This window comes from Nomia melanderi, chromosome 2, assembly GCF_051020985.1.
Source record: "Nomia melanderi isolate GNS246 chromosome 2, iyNomMela1, whole genome shotgun sequence".
In the NCBI taxonomy this organism is placed as follows: Eukaryota; Metazoa; Arthropoda; class Insecta; order Hymenoptera; family Halictidae; genus Nomia; species Nomia melanderi.
The window spans coordinates 15,019,283-15,045,388 of NC_135000.1; the positions used below are offsets into that span (position 1 = coordinate 15,019,283).

General features: G+C 33.4%; 1 protein-coding gene across 1 annotated transcript in view; it reads right to left on the reverse strand.

Annotated features, from left to right (window-relative positions):
- LOC116431104 (uncharacterized) overlaps positions 1–26,106 on the reverse strand; it is a 297,657-nt gene that overhangs the window by 125,660 nt on the left and 145,891 nt on the right. The window contains exon 2 of the mRNA XM_031986081.2: positions 7,947–8,170. Within this exon, the coding sequence (XP_031841941.2) occupies positions 7,947–8,170 (224 nt within the window). The remainder of the gene's footprint in view (positions 1–7,946; positions 8,171–26,106) is intronic.

Here is a 26,106-nt window from a genome sequence, read left to right on the forward strand (position 1 = left end):
TATTTCGATGTGAAATCTGATGTTCCAATTCCTTCAATTTCACTGATATGCGAAAAATTGGCTCAAGTAAAAAAAAAATCATTTTTAACAGCATTTCGAAATTATTGAAGCATATTTTATATAATCAATGTGAATGAAACACGTGCGACGGAAATAGAATATATTCTTTGGAAAATGCGTTTCTCCAAGGTTATTCACAAACGTTGCCATCTTCATGACTACCGTGAATTGATTTCATCTCCTACGAAGACGATTACATTAATTGCTCACCTTTAATCACAGTTTTTCACAGATAAATCACACGTAATTGGTACCCCGCGGAAGAAATATTAAATTCTTCTTCAAATTTGATCATTGAAGGATTATTAGTGGTATAAATATACTGAGCAGTATCAGTTTGTACCAGGGTTTTCGTGTCGTACGAAATACGTCACTTTGTCTTATTATAAAAGAAAGAGATTAAATCATTCGAACACCATTTTCAATGTAAGTCTGTTGTTACTGCTTTGTAAAATTGCTCAACAGAAATTTCGTCTGCTCCATCGCAGTATTTCCCCTCCCTCCTATTATTCACGACTTCATATGTTTAACTAAGTTTTCATAAATATTTAAGTTGAATCGTTACACTTCAAGTGCACTATATGTGACTGTACGATATTAATTCCTTGCCCTATAATTTATTTCACAAGCATGTTTGGTAAATGTACTTACTTTAACGTTAATAATTTATTAGAAAAAAAATTTGGTGCTTTTTCTATTACAAGGAACATATTCACAAGCAATGTATAATTTATATTAAAAAAAGAAAGACCAGTTAACTTGGTGATTACTGGTAATAAATGTACAATGACAATTGTGTACAGTAAGACATCGATTAACCAAGTCGCTATCTCCGCGTCCTAAGTAATTCCGAACCTGGTCAAACTGGAAGTCAATAATTCAAACGCTTGTAACTAACAATAGGAACTTAAAATATATACGATCGAATTTTACAAATATCTATATTTGGAAGAGTTAGCTGCTAAATTAACATACACGCGACATACACGGTAAAGTCAAAAAGATCAATATTAAACCTTATTAACTTTTTTAAATTCTGGACTTTGGATTTTCTGTACAAACAGAAAGCTTATATTATCATAGGCTGAATGGCATCAGCTTCACGTTCATTAGAACATAGAAACAAGACTAATACTCGGTTTAACGGAGGTACTGTGGAAGTCCCACGTTAGCGAAGCCGACCTTTGGTTCAAAAGTGAAGAGAGGCAAGGGAACTCTACCACTCGCAATGCTCGGGCCTCGGCGTGCGCCGATAACCATGGGCCCGAAAGCAATAATAACCATGTGTTAGAAAGACTAGCGTCGTGAGTGGAAGAGTCCCCTTGCCCTTCTTCACTTTTGTACCAAAGATCGGCTTAGCTGATGTGACACCTCCGCAGTATGTATGTTGTCTACGGAAATCGTAGAAAACTATGGAATTTGTGCAGTATATAGGAATATTTTTAAAAATATTTACTAAATTACTTTTCTTATATAAATAACATAGGAAACAGTATGTTATAGTTATATGATGCTAGTAGCGATCGTATTAGAGAAAGATTTCGCTACAACGTTGAACGTACAGAAACAAATTTGTCGACATCTCTCAACCACTTATTAAAGAGTTCCGGTTTAAAATTGTCACGTGATAAGCCAATTGTCTGAACTAAATGCGAATAAAGTGAAAATGACTTCAACAACAACGCTATATATTACTACATACATCGATCTGATTTAATAGACAATTGGTGTTTTGATGGAGAAACAAGAATATCTTAATTAAAATCTGAAATAATGGACTAGATATGTATATATGATGTATTCAACACTGATCCATAAAATTTATCAAGCCACAAGATTATACAAAAAACGTTGTTAGTAGTTAATCAGGATGATAATTATCCCTCACGAGTCCCAATCTTTGTAAGATACGTTTCCGAACGCGTTTCGACTGTAGGATTCTTTCGGAACGGGGAGATTGGTTCACTAATAACGCTTTCTCTGTGATATAATATTAAATGTATTTGTACTGATATCTAAACGCTCGCTGGCTGATCACGCCAAAGTATCACACACAAGTCTCGCCCCGAAATGTCTCACCTAAAATGTCTCTCACCGAATATATCGCACCAAATGTCTCTCGCCCACGCATTCCCACTCGCTTTTAATGCACAACCCCATTCACTCTGTCTTTCTTACATTTTCACCCTTCTCACTTGCATCTTTCGTCCATAGCCAAAATTCACGCAGTCACGTACGCACTTTTCTCACGGTCCAGCCGCTCGGTTCCAACACTCTTCCTCGCATTCTTTCAGTCACTCAAGATTTTCCAAACGCAGTCACACTATTTCCCAAACATAGCGGCGCCGGTCCGTCGCAATATGACCTGGTCGCCCACACGCGCGCACAACGAATGATTCATCTCATATACATAATGACAAAAATTGCAAAAAAAAGAGAACTTATTGAAGAATTTTCTTGCGGACAAAATTTTTTTTGTAGTTAATTGTATTTTCTTAATGAATTCCACTCTGGTTTTAAGAAGATATCAATAAATAATATTCAACCGTTTTTAGTTGCAGTAATGCCAGTCGGAAACAATACTTTTCCCGAGAGTCGGTTTCTGTACCAATAAAAATGTTAGATTCGATACTAGTAGCGAAGGTGGCAGAACCTAAGAGCTAGGATGTTCCACGATACATAAACCTGCGATTGTGACCTGCTGGAAAATATAACTCGAAATGGAATACGTCGCATGAACAAGGGCGCAGTGCTTGCATGCTATCGATAAAGATGGCTTGCAATTGCGCTAGACATGGCTCGATCCTAACGACTCTAGTAACTTTACATATCCGCGCATACGCTGCACAGCGGAAAGTTATTGAAATGTACAAAACATATGGGTTCGTTATACGTAACATGGTTAGTATTGTTATTGTTATACGTAGTAAAGTAACAGATATTCTGAAGCTTCATATGATCAACTATATAAATAGTATATATTAAAATAATATATAATAAGTATGGTAAATATTAACACTAAAACTACCAGACAGGTCAAAATGACTCATTCCTGATTTCTCCGTTTTGCAATTATTTAAAGGATAACATGATTCTCTGAGAAGTTACCAAAGTAGTTGATTCCGTAATACGCAAACGCGAACGTAAACTAATAGAAATCCCAACAGATTCACTCTTGAAGTTTCTGTAGAAAAATATCGAAAAGTCACTTTAACTGTTTGGTAGTTGTAATATTAAGTAATGAATAGTAAATAGTGATTAGAGGATAGTAAATAATAAATTGCAAACAGTAAATAGCAAGTGGCAAGTGGCAAGTGGCAAGTGGCAAGTGGCAAGTGGCAAGTGGCAAGTGGCAAGTGGCAAGTGGCAAGTGATAAGTGGTAAGTGGTAAGTGGTAAGTGGTAAGTGGTAAGTGGTAAGTGGTAAGTGGTAAGTGGTAAGTGGCAAGTGGTAAGTGGCAAGTGGCAAGTGGTAAGTGGTAAGTGGTAAGTGGTAAGTGGTAAGTGGTAAGTGGTAAGTGGTAAGTGGTAAGTGGTAAGTGGTAGGTGGTAAGTGGTAAGTGGTAAGTGGTAAGTGGTAAGTGGTAAGTGGTAAGTGGTAAGTGGTAAGTGGTAAGTGGTAAGTGGTAAGTGGTAAGTGGTAAGTGGTAAGTGGTAAGTGGTAAGTGGTAAGTGGTAAGTGGTAAGTGGTAAGTGGTAAGTGGTAAGTGGTAAGTGGTAAGTGGTAAGTGGTAAGTGGTAAGTAGTAAATAGTAAATGAAGCGTTTATTTTTGAAAATGAAATGTTTTAATCGATGCAATCAACTTTCAAAATAGAATTTGAACATAATACTTCATTCGAACGGAGACTGACAATGTGCTTTATTTACAAATTAAAATTTTTGAATTAATAAGCTCCACAACAATAACATGTACGAGAATAGTGAAATAGACATTTTTGTTTCTTCACATAACAGTTTTGTTATAATCATACATTTTTTAGATATAACACACAATGAGTTTATTGTATTTAGTCTTCTGATGCAAATGAATATAGTAACTGTTGGATTACGTTATTGAAGTAAAAGGAAAATTGCATATTCGAAAATGGAATGGATTGTTCGAAATAAAATGGATGTAGAAAATTGAGGAATACACGTTTTAGTCAGTTCTAATTCGTTTTTTAATTATTTCTCCGTTAACACATTTGTTTACCATTACGTGTTTCTTTTCTTATAGCTTTTTCGTACAATCAATGTAGCTATCCGTAATAATGAATCATTTTCACTTATCTTCGTATAGGTGAAAGAAAATAACAGCTAACACATTTCTGTATATCTTTTGCATGGTCTGTTTTGTTCAAAAACATTTTGTTTCAATCAAAATTACTATTAAATCCGATATATTCTGTCGACTCCAATTTTACAAAAGTACAATACATACGAGCATTGTCATTCAAGTATACTTTTGACAACGCGCAAACATTCCTGAATAAACTGCTCGGTTGTATTTTTAGCCGAATTTTCAACGGTAATTCACTGCTGAGTTAAACGAATCGGAAAAATTCTTCGATCTGGTTTTGCGGAGTTTCTCCATGTTGACAGAAATTATTCCTGCATTTAAATTCTTATTGATTTTCTCATGTACGTATGTATTGAAAACATATTTCTGTCCATTTCTCCTAATTGCAGTCAATTTGATTTTAATTAACCAATTTCGATATTTTTGTAAGTTGAATTGAGAGTCGAATGAATCTGTTAAATTCCTCGCAAGTTAATTACAGAATTTTAATACACTTAGGACAACAATAAGGTTTCGTATTTTAATGTTATTTTACTCAATAATATATTTCAGTACATTCTGCAGTCCCTAGATTCGAAAATATTGATTTTTAAAAATGAGGCTTTCTAATATTTTCAGTACACTATCAGAAAATTGAAATTTTATATTTTAATTATTTCACCAAATCTCCAATGCAACCTCATCTAATGTAAACAGTACTGAACTATTTAAAATGCAATTATACGGGGATGTAAATACTTGTTTAAGAGAAAATCTCATGAATTTTGATTTTTGGAATTAATGGGATTTTATATATGGGAGTAATTGATTAATTATTCCATTTACTTCTTTAACCATCTGAAAGTTGATTTCCAGTGTTTACTATTGGAGTAGATACAACTATAGTATTAAAAAATTTTATACCAAGATAAAGCTCAGAGATAGAACATTACTTTATTAATGAATCCATACTGTCTCTTCGATTTGTTTCATAAATGAAAAGTATTTATTAAAAATCTATTTTAAAAATTACAATTGCAACTGATTGATGCATAATATTCCTTTTCAATTGTCAAATGTTAAAATATTCATAGAAAATAATTGTTTTCGACAAATAAAAACTAATAAAGCAAACTGATTTTCTTTTGATTATCGATGAGGTGAAACGGAAATAAAAAATGTTGAAGGAAAGTGCGAAGGAATTATATACATCGCTGACTAAAAAACGAATCCTGATTAATGGTTCAAGTTTCCAGCGCCTTACTGGGTGCTGACCATGTTCAGAATTTCTAATGGCGGAATATATTATAATGGTCCTGGCAACTAAAACTCGGTCCCTCCTACCGTAACGCTATTGTCTTCGGTGGTAATCATGAAAGAATAACGCGATTCCTCCTGCAATTAGTGCTTCATCTTTTGATCGATGACGGCAATTATGCTTCGAACCGTTGATCGAGGACAACGGCCGTTTCATTCGCTTCCCTGCCACGGTCAATATTACTGGCAAAGATCGCCGTGTGATTAGAGAAGCGTTATTTACATGAGTGAACCCTTTCAGGCCGACAATTTTAAAACAAAGCAACTGTAAGGGGAAGTTTAATAAATCTACTAGTAGAAATAAAATATCCATGCTGCTCATTTTGATTAAATGAATAATACTTTTTTCAATGCAACGCTTTTTTTAATAGAAAAATCAATTCTTGTAAAATAGTCAGCTATAAATTATGTTCAATGTATCGTTATATTGAAATCACCGTTTACCCTTTGCGCTTCTTTAATGCTGCTACAAGCTTTATCTAGCGTAAGATAAAGTGAATTAGTAAATGGATAAAATTTGATTTGTCACTATATAATATAATATGTCATTGTTGGAAAAATATAAATTCCTATGGTAGTAAATCATTGGTTTTAAGACATTCTTGAAATATAAAACTATTTTCAGATTTTATTCAACATTTTTATTCCTATATTCTTATAGAGATGTTAAACATTTTCCCGAGCATCAATGTATTTATGATGATTATAAATGAGAACTTCACGTAGCGTAAAAATGGTATGAATTTTAATGAATTTTAAAGCACATTTTGTATTTAAATAAATAATTATTGGGTAATTAACAAGTCACAGAATAGTAATCTATTCACGTTTCACTAATACAAAAGAGAATACTTTCAAGGCAAAATATGAAATTTCTTTTCTTTGGAACCTTCTCATTTTTTAATGAAAATATATTTTATCTAAATATATTTTATCGAAAATCAGAACACAAGAAGACGGGATCGACAACGCACACACGTTTTACATATACTTTACCTTTCATTCAAACGCAAATATTTTGGCTAGCAATTGCTGAAGCTGACTTTTTATTCCAATCAAATTTGAAAATACAATATGTCGCCTGAGAAAAGCCCTGTTATCAGTTCTATATATCTCATGTGAATCAAACCTCATGCATGAATATGAGAAGATGAATATTTTCGTTGAAAATTCCTCTTTCGTTCTTGTTCCCTGATTTTTCGCCGGCTTATGTAACCACAAATTCTTGAAAATTTCACCGAACTTTTATACCGGTACAAGAGGTTCTGACATAAGGTAGCATTAGTGAAAATTTTCAAACTTTCAAATTTAATCAAACAATTTAAATAATAAATATAAAAGTGTTACGCATTTACGTTTACGAAACTTTTTCGGAAAATGTTGAAAACGGACAAGTAATTGAATAATTCTATGAAAACCGAAAGTAATACAATTCTTATATTTACTATTGACAAACAGACTAGATATGTAATACCGAATATATATTTATATCTTGTGGGCAAAAACCAAGAAATGGTTATTTACATACATAAAGAAAAATAGCTCAGAATTATATTCCTGAAAACATATTGCAAAGTCATTAAAATAAATATCGAAATTGTTAAACAAATATTTTAAAACCTATAGGAAACCACCAATTAAATTATTAGAACAAGTTACTCAGAATCATGTCTTTAACAGCATATATGAAGATCAAGGCTATAAACCTTCTCCCTTACATTAAGTAATTAACAAAAGTTTATCCAAATTCCTTTTCCCGAATACTTTCGAAGAAATTTAATTTTTACATACTCTTACATGCCAGAATTTAGCTTTAAAAAATTTCTAGTCGTATAATTATTTGCCATTTAACTTCGAAGACTCGAAATGAAAAGAGAATTCATTTTAACATCAACAAAAGCTATCAGTAATAAAACTACAAACTTCCATTAATTGGTATGCCAGACTCGTAAAATTTATGCGGTGGATTGCAATTTCATCCGCAAATAATTTCGAAACTATTCCTCGATCCTTGAAGCGTAAGATACAACGCGGCAGCTTTATCTTGAACGAGTGATGAAACGGCAACTCGTCCACAACTCCGTTTCATCTCGGGGCCGCAACGCGGCGCGGCGCGGCGGCCCGGCATGTCCCCTCTGAAAACTGTATTTTCCTAGGATGCAAATTTTCGGCTAACCGGCAATATTACATTCAGCCTTCAAATTCCAATTTGAATGCAGAGAACAGGATTACGTTTCACGTGGACAGACATCCACGAAGTTCTAACAACCATCCGACAGGAACTTTTAAACGAACTGGTCCTGCACTTACCTTATAACTGCTGACCGCGTGTGCGCCATCGTAGATGTAAAGATGGTCGTTGCAGTCCAGTTTCAACTGATCGAACCGAAGCATGAACCGTTGAAGGATGCTATGGGTTTGGAAAGTGATGGTGCAGTCGAGGTCCTTTTCGTTCTGCGAGACGAGAACGGCACCGTCGATCTTCTTGTAGATATCCCGTATGAACTTCTTCTTGCATACATCACTCATTTGATCTGTAAGCAAACGATACCCAAATTTGTTAGAATTGATGGATGACGTGTGACCAGTGCAAGTAACGGTGACCCGTTTTTATGTACAGTAGAACCCTCAGAGCTCGTATGGCGATTGCGGTATGAGATTGGCGGTCCCAAGATACCCAAGTTGGATCAACTAAGCCCTGATATGGACGAGATATCTGGATATGGGAGATATTGTTTATTTTTGTATAAGAAATTAAACAGATTCCACCAATAAATTTGTGATAATTAGTACTACGAGGTTTGGGTGCCCAACGGCTTCAGCCGTCTCGGACATTGGCGTTGGCTTCGTAGTGGCAGTGGTTGGAAGCCCGCATGCTGGACTAGGGATTCTCGAAAATCCTGGTGTGTGAGCAGCGCTCACCTGCTTCGACACTAGCCTGGAGAGCTAGTAAATCTTTGGAAAATGAGCTCGGCGCTAGCAACAGACTAGATACCTCTATGGGATTCGTCATCCCCGGGAGACAACGCTGGTAACTTCGGCCTAGGCTGATTGGGCCTCATCCCAATCCCACGTCCGTGGCGGCCCTCTGAGATAGGCCTTCATGGTAGGAACTCGGAGGAGAAACTACCGACTTCTCTCTGTATTTATAATAGAACCTCATATGACGCAATTAAATAATTCTGTGTTATAGGCATTTCACGTTTACGAATCTAGCGTTAAATTTCCTTTTCGGATACTGGTCCAACTTCTCCATCTGCTTGTATTATTTTCTTATGAAGAATCTCATATTTATAATTATTTCTCAGCAATATTTTAATAACGTTATAGGGGATATATACCTACTATACTACTAGCAGATCTTGATAGCTAGGCTATCGATTAGTTTTCATCTTCTCCCACCTAATTTTCTGTTGGTTTTGTTTCCTAATTCCTAATACTTTCAATTACTAGTTGGCTATTCGTTAATACGAATACTCGGAACCAATCGAAATTATAAAACTGTAAACTAGAGAGGCACATTTTGTCCTCAGTCATTCCGTTAAACACCTAACATCTCCAACTGTGCAGGGTGTCATCAAATTAGATATCACGATTGTCACGGTGTGACTCTACACCTTAGATTCTATCGAAAAGAACGTAAGCACAAAATTCACTCTGACCATGAAAAAGGGCTTAAGATAGTCTGAAAGGAACCATGTGTCGGAAAATAATCGTTTACTTGCAAATTACTGAAGTTCATATGGATGTGTACAGAGCTGGGACATCAGGTGTCCTTGTTAGATACACGCTCATCGATTAATCGAAGTTACGAGTGCAATGACTGCGTTCTGCCACAGCGCAAAATGACGAAATGTGACGCAATTTATTCACGGATCTGAATGGACGACTCGATCGATAAACAATGTCGTTCATATTTTCACGTAGGACGAAGTCCTACGGTGCCCAGCCCAGTCATTCATTGTGTAACGGAAAAGGACACTGGATATGGCCCTTTACTCTCCCATGTGAATCTGAACAGCAATTTGCAAGCGAACGAATCGTTTTCAGCCCATGGGACCTTTCAAAATATTTACTTCCGCGACGAGTAGAATAAAATGCAACGATACAAAATTTTGACCCTTTTTTTCATGGTCAGAGATAATTTTGTGGACACTTCTTTATATCCTATATTATATAATATAACATAATATATAAAATATTATATTATATATTACAGAAAATTATTTTAAATAATAATACAGTTGTTTAATACAAATTTTATATTTCAATAACCAATGAAATTTACTTATAGTAGATAACAGTATTTTCGAAAAGTTATTGATTTACCTTTTGAAGAAATTGTATATTTATAAAACTAATCAATGTGTATTACGACTTAAGACATTCGCTTCGTTATGTTATGTATATTTGCACTGTATAGAATTTTTCATAAAAAAATTTCTGTTCTAATAAGGAAACATTATTTCATGTTTCCCTTTAGACATTAACATTTCCTTTTTTGTGTATTTCTTGGTAGGTCGCAGAAAATATAGTTTTTTTTTTAATAAAGAAACAACCGAAACTTTTTAACAATCATGGCACTTGCTGGTACAGTCCTCTTTGCATTTCTTATTAGGCCCCAGGGGGGATAATACTTTCCATTTTAATGAAACATTAACCCAAACTTTTGAATAGTCAAACAGCCTTCTTGTTTGCGTAACAGAGGATTTCTGGCCTGCATTTCGTGTTTACGTGCGTTTACATTCTGCTTTTAAAAAATTTTGTTTAATCGTCTGTTATTGAACGCTTATTTTTTATAAAAATATATTTAATACAGCTAATTATTGGAATTTTATCGTAAGCTCTAAGGTGAGGTAAAATTATATAAAAGAAACAATATATAACAAATTAAAATTAGTTATTGTGACTACTTTTATATGCTGAAGTAGAAATATCATTGGTCGGTTGCTGGAAATAATGTAGATCAAGTTTATATGTTAATAAGTATTATTCAAAGTGTACATACATTTGTATTAAATTAAAAGTTTATTTATAAACTAGAAGCGCTTATTCAACCATAATATTTTTAAATAATTATATTGAAATAAATTTATACCTCAAAGCTTTCTTTAGAAGGATGAAAATTCTGACATCATAATATTACCTTCAATGTTTTCCATTCTGTTTTATTTTATCACATTTCACATGTTTATACCAACACGTATAACAATATAAATTTTCACTGAAATAAAATACTATATTTAAAATTAGTCCAACTAATAGTATACAACCCAATGCAAATAATTTTTGTTCATGAATGTACACAGTCATTTGAGGCAGTAAATTAACGGTTTCTTTATAGTCTTCATATAATTTTATCTTTATTATTTTTTATTATATTATTATATTATTTTTAAGCTTCACGCTTCAATAAATAATGACGGTATTGATAGAAACACGCAAATAAGTACCGTGCATTGCAGAAGAAACGACAGATGTAAGGTCTGAGTGACCAGCAGTACTTCGGAGCAATGAATTTTCAATAATCATAAATCGTGGTGCGTTTAAAGGTCAACCTATTTTCAAAAGCACCGCGATCGTTCCAAAAAAAACTTCGAACGTACAATCAACCGAAAAATCTGCAGGTTTTCAGTTGCTGCAAATTGCTTTCGACCGGAAGAAACGATTTCGTGGACTTTAAAATTCAATGAAGTGCACCAGACAAGGGGTCCTAATGTCTGTACCTGTTGTTGGCATGCTAGGTTGAATTATCCAATCGATTGACGACCAATTGATTTGCGTATCACTAGGATAATGGCCTGAATTCCATTTCGGCGCTGCTGTGATTATTTTCGCTCTGTTGCAGTCGATAACACACAGAGAATGAAAAAACTTCTATTGTCGTTTATCTCTGCGTATCAAGTTTATCGAAAATTTCTATCAGTTAGCCTTATTATTAAAAAAATAAAGAAAGAAATATTACTTAAAGATACAATGGATAACTACTAAAGGTAATTTGGTTACACGCTAATTATTGATTAAAATACGACTTCGGATTCGATCGCAAATTATTGCTTTTAATTATTAATTGAAAATCAATAATTAGTTCAATTTCAATTATACAGATATTAGTAGCAACTGATAATTATAAATGATAATTTGCAACTGAATCAACTATTGCATTTAAATTGTCGTTTGTAATATGTAATCAGATTAAATTTTAAGCGACAACGTTTTACGCCAAGCTGTTTAATCCCTCGGGAATGACGTGGGTATAACGTGCCGTGCTACTAGTCATTGTATGTAATCCAATTGTTATCTTTATGTTAACATTAAACGCACCGGCGCTTTGTACACACTTATTTCTAAAGTAACCGTTAGAATAACTGATTACAAAATAAAAATAAACAAGTTATATGATCGATTTTTCTTACCGGGAATAGAAATAGAAGGAAAGAAGAAAATTGGAAAATTGATTAATCGGGCAATATAAGAATTGATAAGGTTCAATTGGGCAAAATAAAGCGCATAATTTTAAATCAAATTGTAAATCTGTCATTCGACCGATCATGTACAGTTAGTATTCTCACTAAAACTACCGAGCAGTCAAATTGTCTTTTTGAAACTTTTCTATAGAAATTCTAAGAGTGCATCTATTGAGACTTCTATTAATTTACAATTGCTGAATCTATTTCTTTAGTAATTTCTCGAAGAATCGTGTTATTTTTTAATAATTAAGGAAAGAAGAAATCAGGATTTATGATAACATAAATAATAATTATAAATTATAACACTATTTACGCGGTATTGCTTATACGCGATCGAAATTTAGTGACACCGAACGAAATTTTCTTTTGTTTTCTAAAATGTCATTATTATCTTTTCATTAAGCCATATGAAATAAATATATATTTCAAAAAAATAGATATACGAAAAATATTTCGTTTTCTTTAGTACGGATAGACCTTATTTATGCGACTTTCAATAGCGTGAAACGAATCCCCATGAAACGTACACTCTGCGTAAATGGATAGACAGGTGTAGTTAAATTATAAATAATCATAAATATTTATAAAATATAAATATTTGTATCCTGCACAGTGTATAGTAGCTCTCGAAAAGAAGGTTACCAATCGTTGAACCATCTGTTGCTGTAATTTTGTCTGAGAGTCGCGCCGGCATTCAACGATACATCGGCTCGGCTGTTTGCAATTTACAAAATGTTTGAGCAGCCTGGAGAAGTCTCGAAAGTCAGACATGCGTCGCACCGTGACCTCCGACACGATGCACAGTTTTATCGAAAATCTTGCCGTAGTTTCCCAAGAATGTTCCCGGCCCACATTCGAGCGGAACTCTCGCAGGTTGCAACTACGTCATGCGGAAAACTATCTCACGGCTGTACTCTTGATGGCCTAAAGCGTAACACGAGCGAAAACTTTTCAATCGAGTTTCTTTGCCTCCGTCCACTCGACGGTGTTTCGAGGTTTTTATTTTTATTTTCTCGTTCGATCAAATCTAGACGAACCCCATCAGGCGAAAGGATCACCTATACTTGGACGTGAAATTGTCGCACGAATTTGATCAAAACTATAAATTAATTTACTTTTGTTAGAATCTTTTTCTACTTATAAAGAGTAGGGCAATTGCGAGTGAGATGGCCCAATCTCAATTAGATTGTCAAATATCTATATTTTCAACTGTTTTTAGTGGCATACTGAATATTGCATAGAGGTCTATTTAATTATTCTTCTTATCTGCATTTACTTTTATAAATATATTTTATTTGTTTAGGTATCAATGATTTTGTGATATAATAGTTCTTCAAAAAAATATGGTCCATCTCTTTTCAAATTACCGTATTTGGTTTCATAAGTAATTAAAATAATAGTACAGAATATTGAGAACAGAAATAGAGTTATTGCGTCAAAATCTGGCACAGTTACTTTCTCGATCGTAATACGGGAAAAATATTATTTCGAACGTTAGATAAACGGCATTTCATTTTATTAAATCATGCTTATAACTTTGAAAATGGTTATTTTCATTTTTAGGAACAAATTCTTAAGTTTGCATGTCACTTGAAGGATGTTAACAACGTTTTTAATTTTGTATTGAGATTTTCTATTTAACTTTGTTGAATAATTCCATGTTTATGAACGAGTAATTTTGATCAATTTATGAGATTTAGTTTATTATATATGAATAATACAAAGGTTTGTAATATTTTATTTTATTTTGAATTATAATAACTTCTAAATTAATAGTTCTAAATTATAGTGTATAATTTATAGGTCACATTAGCAGTCTGATATTTAAATAGATTTGATACTTAATTTCATTTTAACAACTACTAAATATATTTTATTTTCATATAATTACTTATAATATTATTTATAATTCGGAATAAAAATGGAAACAGGTTTTAGACAGCAAAAGGTTAATGCTTTTTATGGAAGATAAAAATTAATTAATGTTTACAAATATGTGAAGTGTTATTTGAAGAACATCAATCAATAATGATGAATAAAATTATTATTGAAGTATTTTTATTTCTATTTCTTTTTAAAATAAACCAAAAAATTAAATCTATCACTAACTGAGCAATAAAGTTTATATACATATAGATATAAGCATAAGCATAAGCATAAACATAAGCATAAATACAAATATAAATATTTATATTAAATATTAAGTATATAAATAACAATTAAGTATAACTAATATTTATATTTATATTGTATATTTGTAATATAACTATATTATCCTTATAGTTTCAATGGATTAGTTATTGGTATCTACTTATATTTCCGTTCAGAGTTCCGTTTACATGAGACATTTACTATATGAATATGAGAAACAATATATTGAACAAAGTAAAGAACATATCTGAAATACATTCAACATAGTTGATGTTCCGATCAATAACAAGAATAAATAATGCACTTTTCGTGATAGAAATGTAAACGCATTTGGGTTGTGGCGCAGAATAAATCCTGAGCATGTAAAACACGTTCGCCTGAGGGTAGTTAGAGTATACATTATACCCTCATTATTAAGGTATTGTACTTTCTTTTAAAAGAAGATAATTACGTGTATTAAATACTGAAATACCAGTAAGATTGTCTTTCGCTTTCAGATAAAAATTTCGCTCACTTCTTGTAAACAATCCTATTGTTCAAAAAAGTATACTTCACTTTTAATTGCTGGTAAAACATTAACTAGACAACTGAATTATTGTTAAACTATTATAATAAGTACAGATCTATAACTTTATAATACTTGAAGTGCACTCTCTGCAGTCACAATTCGCTTTTGTAGAACGATACAAAATTTTGTATTTTATTGAAAAATTTATTTTATTTTAAAATTCCCTTCTTTCTGTAGTTTTGATTTTATTTTAAAATGAATATCGTTAAAACAAAATAAGTACAACGTCAAGTTTATAGGATAACGCTGAAACTGATATTAGTAGAATACGTAAGTGGAAATAGAGCACGCTGAAATACCTTCAAATTCATATTCTGTTTACTCCATGTATCTATCTGCATAATTTAATTGCTGGAACACGCATAAATATTTAACCGACTTGTAATCGTAAGTCCCAATCCAATATTTGTCATACCGAGGCATGCTCAACTCTATTTAACTGACTTTGATATGATTATATCAACTTGGTAAATTCAAACACATGTCCCAGTAATTAGATAATTGTCATTACATTAATGTTTCTTAATGTCTACTTTTATTACCTGTTTATGCTAAACAGGTTCCATTAATTTTTGCAGAGGCAAGTATTAATAATTCACTAGTCACGATAAACGTTAATAAATAATTAAATTATAATAGGCCTCGTGACTCTTATGTAAAAGTACATATCCCTGTAAATTAAATTATTATTAGTTAAACAATCTTTTAATTGTTTTCGCTAAATATTTATTAAGTAACGTAACAAATATTTTTAGTGTCGTATTCATGAATATATAATATTAAAAATAAAAGACGAATTTATTGATGAAAAATACAACAAAACATACAAGCATTTTCACAGAAAACTCTTAAGAACAAAATAAACACTCTAATTCTCGAACTAAATAAACAATAATATAATATTTTCTAAAACACAATAAACATTTTTAAAAATCACACATCCCACTAATTCCTATTTCCATATCTACAATATCCCTCAAACAAAGTACCAAATGATCATGAATAAATAAATGAAAATGAATCTTACACCTTCATTTGAATTCCTGTAAATAAACAATGCTCACCGATGCAATTTACATTCGCACAAACAACTCATTGAAACCCAGATAATCCATTCAATCCTCTTATCCCGCCACTAACGAAGAAACTTTCTCCGTCGTATACGCGAATAATTTTTCCCGCGGACGTTTAATTCCGTCGAATCAAACACACGGCATGCGGTAACCGTGAGATCCCCTGAATCACGGGTTACTTGTTCTTCGAGTGTCTCGCAAATTGCAGAGCCAGAAATGTCCAGAGGCGCGAGAGAACTGGCCAGAATTCCGGACTGTTCGTCATAGTTATTAGTCCCGCAGCTTTCCTACGTTTAATTCACAGACCCGATGGACACGCGTAGTTGACCATAATTCACGGCGCGGGTCAGGGGAACACATAATCGACGTAGAAATACGGTATTTGCCGATATTAATGACGCGGCCACGTCCCGTAAATTCGCGGCCATCGCTCTCCCCCCGCGGCGACCTCGAAACATCGACCCGAAACCCAGTCGAGCTATTCGAACACCCAGAAGAAACCTACCACGTAAAAGTCTGCTCTTCCCCCGTGGCAACCAACGACGAAACAGAAACAGCGTTTCTGCGACGTGACAGAATCGCGTTTGTCCGTTTTTTAGAGCAGGGCTCGGCAACCTTTTTCGTGGCAGAAGTCATTTTTATGTAAATTTGAAAGATTCTATAAAGGGCTGTAGGGAGAAAAGTATAAATAGAAATGCATATTTTTATTAGAAATTTTAATTTATATTCTTTAGATAATTTTCATTCGATAAGTTTGTTTCTTAATCACGTTGACTATGATTATAGTGAAGTAATAAAATAATCATGAAAGTATTGTAATTTTTGTTGGTGATTTAACTTTTAGCAACTTTTCACACTAAGTGGAATTTATCATTTTGAATTATCTTGTGACGTCATATGCGGAATCCTTCTTCCATTGTTCCTACTTCAACTTGTGGGTTCGTGAACACAAGCCAAACCTACAAGGATAAATGGTGTGATTTCTGTATTTGTAAGTTTATTAGACACTACTGGTTATTTACGATACAAAATCGGACCGAATTTTTAAAAGTTGAGACTACTGATTAAAATGTACTTTTATTCATTTTCCAGTTACTATTGACAATTACTAATACGGTTAACAATCCTGGAGACCACCATATTGGGTCACACTTGACACACACACATTCTCATTCTATTCTTTTATCATTTATGTGATTCGTTCGCTTACAATAATTAATATTTTAAACCGCAAATATTTTCTTTTAGAAACAACATAACTGATAAAGGAATGTGAGAAGATTAAATAAAATATAAATAGACAACAGTTACTTTGTACGTTGCATACACGATGCACTAATGTTCAATATAAAATATATTTACTTATTTACTTAATTTGTTATCTTACTTATCTAGTTGATTATAAGATATATATTTTCAAATACATTTCTTAACTATAAACTATTGTTATATTTTAACCTCTTGCACTGGAAATTAATTCAGAGTATTCGTGCGTAAACTAATTTTGTTTATTAATAATTTTGTATAAAGTGATACATTTGAAAACAGTCCAGTATGCGTAATGCGACAACACTATCGATGCGTGTAAAGCGTTACTAGCAATTTTGGAACAAAAATATCTCGACGTGCGTGGTACGTCATTCCAGGGCAAGAGGGTAACTTTACATTTTTGCACTATGGAGTCCTAAAGAAACATGGCTCCAAGTATAATTGTCGAGCGGCAAATGCATAATTTAACCGTAAATTAATGTCAATCCATAGTCATAAAAGCCAATGTGCAATAGAATCATTTACATACGATCATCGCCGGTAACAAGTAATCGTATTCCACTTCAAACCCCACTGCCCCAACCGTATCCCGCCAAAAGCGACTACTGCGAGCGATACCATCAAATTTTGGGTAACGAGTGATAACACCGAAAGTCCCGCGGTCGTAATAAAACCGTGGAGACCGTAACTTGCGAGAACCGAACGGCGAACGGCGGCGGATGACGCGTAACACGAAAGAGCGAGCCGAAAGGAACGAGTGAGGTGGATAAAGGAAAGAAGTAAGGGGGAGGACGAGCGAACACGAAAAGGAGAAAAAAAGGAATTAAATCGGTCGCACGCCGCTGTACGAAGAAAACGGCCGCTTGTAAAAGGGAACTTTGAGACGGGACTACAAAGAACTTCGAGGTTCCACGAAAAGTCGCGTGCAAAACAAACCAGGTGACAGAGAGGAGGACAGAGGGAAAGGTAGAGAGAGAAAGAGAGAGTGGTGGGGTGACGACGGGTGTGGGAAAACGGAACATGCAGCGAAGGGAGTCAGAGAGAAAAGGAAAATGGGAAGAGAAAGGAGAAAACGGGCCAGCACAGAGAAAGAGGCGGCACCTGTCGGGTAAGGAAGGGAGAAAGAAAAGGCAGAAAGAGAGAGGCCACCCTTTGGCCATGGTCGTGCGCGTTGGCCCTACGACCCTCCAGCGACCACCACCACCGTGGAGCCCTCGACGTTCCTCTCGCTGTTCCTCTCACTCTCTCTTTCTCTCTCTTTCTCTCTCACTCTCTCTTCCTTCTCATGGCACCCTAGAGCGCGACCCTCTCCCTCGTTGCTCGCTCCCTCTACCCTCTGCTGGCCCCCTACCTCCCCCTTCCCCCCTTCCTCACCCTCATGGGACGATGTAAGCCCGCTTCGTCGATCAATATTACTCTCTCTTCGAGCGCGGCACGGCTCGTCTGAGCGGCAACCGAGCGCTATCATATTAAGTTGCGAGCACTTTCGGCTCCGAGGCGCCGCGCTTATTCTTCTTTTTCTTTTTCTGGGAAGGTCTCCGTGTTGAATTGGGCAACGTTGAGCTTCGAGTAGAAATTTTGGATCTTTTTGATACGAGATTTATGGATATCCATTTTATACTGTATTTTAGTGTTTGTAGGAATATAGGTGTTCGCTATGGTAGATCTTGGATATTGGGGGATGAACGGAGGATTGAAATGCGTGTTTGTATGGTTGCATCGATCGAAATTGGCGTAGCCTTTTAGCAAATGCTTGTGGAATTTAATATGTGCCGGATTGACGGGTTTTGTAAATCTAGTGTGAAGGGGTTTAGTTAACACTAACACTATCGAGCAGTTAAATTAGCTTTTTGAAATTCCTCTATAGAAACTCCAAGAGGTCATCTAATGAGACTTTAATTTATTTACAATTCAACTTGTCGATTGTTAATATTTCAAATAAATGGGGAAGAAATTTTTCAAAAGTTTATGTCAAATTCGTTCGTATACAGATATTCTCAGATACCATCCAAGAATTCGAATTATTGAGTACCAATTTAATCAGAACTCTGGACAATCTAGGTCGCGGAAAATAGCGACTCCGTCAATCTAGATACCACTGTATTATAAAATATCTCTATTTGGCAGAAAGTAAATTTAGTTTAAGCATACAGATTTGAAAAACGAGAAAAATTCATTTACTTACTGCAAAGCGTAAGAAACGAATTATCGTAATCAGGCTGAATGTATGTTAACCTTTAGTATCATCGTGTAATATCAGTGTGACGTGAATAGAAAATGTCGGTAACGCCATCGATTGATTCTTATATAAAATACAGTCAACCCTTGAATAACATGGTTCATTGAATCTGTGTTATTGAAAACCGTGTTAGTTGAAAGTGAGTTTTAATAGCGATAAGGTTCAATTTCTATTATAACTGCAGTACAGATTATAGTACAACTTCCATATGTATCTTCTTGATTGCGCAAGATTTTAATAAGCGACGTAAAATAGTGTTATTAAGAATTACTATAAAGTAGTATTTAAAGAAAACGTGTAATTAGAAATGCCATGTCATACGTAGGTTGCCTGTATAATTAATTAAGTACATTGTTGTCATTATGTTCTACAAGCTGTTCCCTAATGAAAACATAAATACAAAGCTCCTTCTAGTGCAATATGTCGCATTTATAAACGTAATACGTTTCATTACAACTACTGCCAGTAACAGATAAGTGTTTCTCTTTTCCCTTAATCACTTTGTTTTACCTTTTTGGAAAATTTACGATGGCCACGTATTTAATAATAAATAATAGTAAAGTTGTATAAAAATATGTAATGCTTTAACATTATAATATATTTTCTTCACAGCCTAATACTGATATTATTTTAAACTTTTTCGTGTCAATATAAAAAAAAATCATAATACTGAGTGAACCTCTTAACCTATGATTTATATCATAACTCCGCCAGCGCGAATCACTCCGTTATCAGTAATTTATCAGGAACGAAGAGGAATTTCATATTAATCTATATCCATATTTACTCCAAAGTGTATCAGTTGATAACAGAAGTATATTTAATTTATACTCAAAAGAATTAACACTAACCGCCAATTGACCGGTTTTAAAATTTCATTGAAAACTGCGTTTTCGTTTGGTCATTTAACTTTACATCGATTCCTATATTACCCGATTAATCATTTTTTCAATATTTATCTTTCCTGTTGTTTATATTTGCACTAAGAACAATTTCTCATCGAACTTGTTTACCTTTATTTTGTAGCCAGTTATTTAACTGGCTATGGTAGGTATATACAAAGTGCTGGCACGGTTAGTGTTGAAATTGAAATTAATGGAAATAAATAAATCTTATTGAGCTTTTCCTCACGAGTCTGACACGATATTGTATGGCAAAGGCTTAATATGTAATTATGTAACCAGATTACACTCTGCCCAAGTGTGCTGTAAGCTCCGTAGACCGCTTCTCGCTCCAAGAAAGTTTTCTTTTCGAACCACCCCCGATTTTATCCGGTTTCGCCGGAGTAACGACGACGCCTCGGGAACGGAGAAACAATGTTATCGCAGCATAACGGGCACGGGCTCTTAAAAGTTCAACCCTCCCGCGATCGACGCGGGTAAACGGGCCACTGGGTATCCACGCGATCTGATTCGATGAAGACGATCTGATCGCTGCGAGGAGTTTGCTTGCGGATTCTCCCGATTCTTCTATTGTTTCTTCTTTCTTGGACGCTTCCTTAGGCATGCGACTTCGGTATCGATCCATGGGATGGATTATTGTGGACCGTAAAGTAAAGCTCTACGGTGATCATGTTGCTTAGGGTGAATCTGAGCTCGGACGCGAAGATAAAAGTAGTTTTCTTAGTTTACTTAGATAAAAGTAACTTTTTGTAGCAATTAATAGAATTTGGTTTTTTATAAATTTTTGCTTTTTGTCTAAAATTTTGTTTTTTTTTATAGATCTTTTGTTTTTGTTTACAGAATTTTCTTTTTCATGAAATTTTCCCTTTTATGGAATTTGGAGAACGTGTACAATTGAACAGTTTTTATTTTTTTGTGTATATTATTGGTTTGATATACGCTTGATAATATTATGAGGTACGCTTGATAATATTATGATCAATTTAATTACAAACTTAACGAAATTACAAACAATTGAAGGCAACAAAACTATACAGTTTTTACTTTAGTTACACATTTTTTTTTAATAAGATCATTTTATATAATTTAAAAATAATTCAGTAGTAATTGTAATGACAAATACACAGAAAACGCGTTTCAAAAAAAAATCCAACGAAACCAATAATTTAAGGAGTATCCACTAATTCTATTCACATATACTTCTTGAAAACACAGGAAAATATTATTTAAATGTGAATGAACGTTAATTTACTAAACAGTAGTAAACTTTCAAACTATATGTTAAGAAAAATTAATTATAGAAACCTACATGAAAATAATCATCTATAAAAAAATCATACTAACATACTACTTTATAAAATTAACGAAAAACGGGCACAACGGCCAAATACAAATATTTCCAATACCACTCAATATTTCAATATAATCCAATACAACCCAAAATTTCAAACAAACCAATAAGCAATTACTCAAGTAAATCTTTGTACGATCAATCTATTTAATCATTAACACCGAATACAATTTTAAGCAAATAAAATGCCATCCGTAATCAATCAGTTCACTTTATTTATCGAAATTAAGCTGTGGACATATAATGGAAATTGTTAAATTGTTTTCCTTCCACTAACAAGAACAATCTGTGAGCAGCATACAGATAATAATCATACCTTATACTTCACGATGAATAGACAGGAAATTTTATGCATTTATAAGAATTGAGTACGTAGAATATAATTGTATAAATTTAAAAAAGTTATTATTATATATTTTTAACAACTTGCTAACCCGTCAGGAGTTAATTCGTGTTTCCACGAACAGACTCCTTCGCATACAAGTCTTTATTGAAGCGTCTTTAATAGAACTCGTTTGATTAAATTGTTTTAAACAATTTAATGTATTATATGTAAATATGATATGTACATTGAAGTTTAAAGGAATAATTTTTGAGTAAAATTGCCAATCAGTAAAAGTTGTTGACTTACTAACATTTTTAGAAGAAGAAATCAGCTTTTACTTAACTCTTATTTTTTTAATCCTTAATTGATAAATGTTTAGCAATATTCATTTCATCTACAAAACAACAAAATACTGCCTGAATATAGAGAATAGGTTTATAGGACTTTCAATCCCTGTCACTCAAACGTGTTCTCGTTCCGTATATTCATAATTTTTTTAATAAAACGTTGATAAAATTGTTGACTATATCAAATAGAAATAATACACGAATCATGAAACAGAACTATTTTATTTCAATATTTAATACCTAATTATATTATATTATAGTGAAAATGTTCTTATCCGCTGTCTCTCACCAAAATGTGTCCTCACGCACGCATTCCCACTCGCTTTTAACACACACCCCCATTCGCTCTGTCTTTCTCACCCTTGCACCCTTCTCACTCGCATCTTTCGTCCATAGTCAAAATTCACGCAGTCACGTGCACGCTTTTCTCACGGTCCAGTCGCTCAGTTCCAGACACTCTTCCTCGTATTTTTTCAGCCACTCGAGATTTTCTAAACGCAGTCACACTATTTTCCAAACATCCCGGCGCCGGTCGGTCGCAATACGACCTGGTCGCCCTTACGCACGCACAACAAACAATTCATCCTACAATACTTTAACCTACGCTAAATAATTCTAGATACTACAATATCAAATACTGATTTAATTAAATATGAAATTTTATAATTCTGCATGTCAAATCAAATGGCGACTATGAATCGTCTCTCGAGTGAAAAAGGTTAATATAATAAAGTAGAAAATGTATTTCAATCTACGGGAAGTGTAATGAATAGAAATAAAAACATTTTTTACATTTTCACATAGTTTAGTCTTTTGTTAAGTGTTAACCCTTTGAGGACGAATGTCGTCATACTGAAGGCACCAGGCATTGATATTCAGAGTGAAAAGTCGAAAATAAGTAAATTAAACATTTAAATAACGAAAGATCAGCATACAGTTGTCTTGTTTCCTATTATTTAAGATTTCGATGTATAGTATAACTTTCCATGAAAGCAACTATTGATATTCTAGAAAATCGTCGGTCGGCAAAAGGTTAAATTGTTGCGAGAAATTTTAAGTTTGCATAAAGGCCCACTATATGACGATGAGAATTCGTCGTTTGAAGGCGTTTAGTGTTCACGCATCCATCATCGTGGGTTTAAACATTTGATTGGACACAGTATTTGGATTGCTCGGCTGCTTGTGATTTCGAGGACGCAGCCTCGTCAAGCGGAGCATATATTTCAGCAGTTTCAGCTCAGTCGAATTGACGTCGCACGGATAATCATACATGCAAATGTGCTTACAAATATCTCGGAATCGCTGCGGCAGTATTCGTCGCGGACGCCACCGTAAATCTTGCCGAATAGATCACGTTGGGATTGGCTTATGGCCGACACTGGCAAACAGCGCAGATACTATGAAATACTGTAATCTCAATTGTACTGCATGAACAAAACTTGCGTCCGACCAAGCACTTCGCATGGAAACGATAATCTAGTCGGCCACGTTTGTTTATGTCAGTACCTCCACTACAGAACTGTATTCGATACACACGTATTTCTCATAAATCACTGTATCTATGCTTTTCACAAGTAGTTTTAGTATTATACGGTATATGGTGATATTAATAATGAATGGTAGTACATGTTAGAGTTATGTATGTATGTATACATTAAGTATATATGTATGTAGGGTGTCTCACTTCAACACTAAACCTACTGCGACCGGTTAAATGACCGGTTATCAAATTTGATTTAAAATTTTGTATTTTCTTTCGTCCATTTAACTTTCTACCGTTCTTATATTCTTTTAATCAGTTTATCAGTTTTTGCCTTTTCTTTTGTTTGTTTCTACTACAAAAATTGCTCGTCTAATTTGTTTATTTTCATTTTATAATTAATTATTTAGCTGGTTAAAGTGGAAATAGTTATATACAAAGTGCTGGCACATTTAATGTTAATCTCTGGAAATTAATTCAGAAATTTGGCAAAGTCCTGCGCGAAGAATTTTGTTTTTACCTATTTCACGTAGATATGTACGCTAAATTTGTTTATTAATAATTTTACATAGAATGATACTTTTCGAAGCAATCTAGTATGTGTAATGCAATAGGATTATCTGTGTGTTGGATATCATTGACAATTTTGGAGTAAAAACATCTCGACGTTTGTGGCACGTCTTTTCAGCGAAGAAGGTTAGTTTATAAATGTAATTGTCGTTGGAACTATTTGTTATTTAACACTTAACCAGCTGGTGGTTACGTGAAAGAAGTTTCGTTGATGGCCGAGAATAGTTTGTAAGTTTGCAGAAAGAGGATGTGAACTATGAATTTTGCTAGCATATGGCCATTCCTAGAAAAAAATATATAAATTTATAAAGATATTAATAATTGTTATGATTAAACCTTTGAGTGTCAAGAAGTGATATATCGCACCTTCATGCACTTGCGACAAATTTCTTCCTGGTGTTATTAGTAAAAAAGGAAGTCCCACATGTTTTTAGTATTGTGAAAAAATGTTATCAAATTTAGATCAAAATTAACCGAAATATATATTCTTATTTATAATTACGCATCTTTGTTTAAAATTGTCTGGCATTTCTTGAAATGTACAAGAACTTCATCTGGCTAAACTTCCTACTCAAAGGGTTACTAACTTAAAATTTAATTAAATGAAAAATTGTCTCAAATGCAGTTTTTCTGTTTTGGTTAGTCTTTAACGAAAGATAGGTTAATACTCTTTTGTAGATAATAACTTGCTGCATCGATTAACATGCAAAAATTATATGATTATACTTGAAAAAACAGTAGCAATCTTCGTAGATACACGTCCATCTAAAAACAAACTAAATGTACCAAATTACTACTCTTCCAAAACAAAAAAATTGCATACGAGATAATTTTTAAATAACGCACAATTTCGGAAATAATTACATTTATACATTAAAGTAGAACACCCAGCATCGATATGATATACCTACGTGCAATATTATGAAATAAAATATATAAATCTAAATATATCTGATCAATCTTTAAGTTATAATATATAAATTCTCACCTAGTTTCAATTAGTTATATATAACAGTATATATTATTATGTATTGCAGTATACAATATATAGGGTAACTTCGAAATAGGGATACAATCCGAAAGAAGATGAATCTATACGAAAAAATAAGTAAAAAGCGCAAAGTGACATTTTTTGGTATGAAGTCTAATTTTTCCATATAAATTGTTGTTAAAACATGGGATGTTGTACATACCAGTCTAAAAAGTACTGAATATATGTGCAAAATTACGTGGAGATTTAATATATTTTTTCGGAGCTCGTGTTTCAGCGAACAGTTTTAATTTTTGGCTAGATTTACATGCTACTGAAGAGAACTCAATGTGCGTATTTCATAATTACTATATTCACGTAGCGATAACATAATTTTCTTTTAAAAACGTATACCTATTGTTATTATTCTTTGTACCCTTGTTTCAAATGTATCTCATTACTTTTTCCGCGTTTTTTATGGATATATTAAGTAGGAATTTTGCAGAGTTAAATTCTGCGTAGATCGATGAGAAATGTTTTAAATTTATTTTCTAACATTCTTAGAGTTTTCAATAATTAATACTGTAATTTTTGCCATATTCATGTTCATTTATATGAATATCGAATATTCAAAATATTTTGTAGACATTATTTATCGATTTTTAGCATTCTATTATCGAGTAAAGCTTTAGGAAAATAATTTGAATCTAATATATACCTATGTATATATGTACCTTACAAAAATAATTGATAAT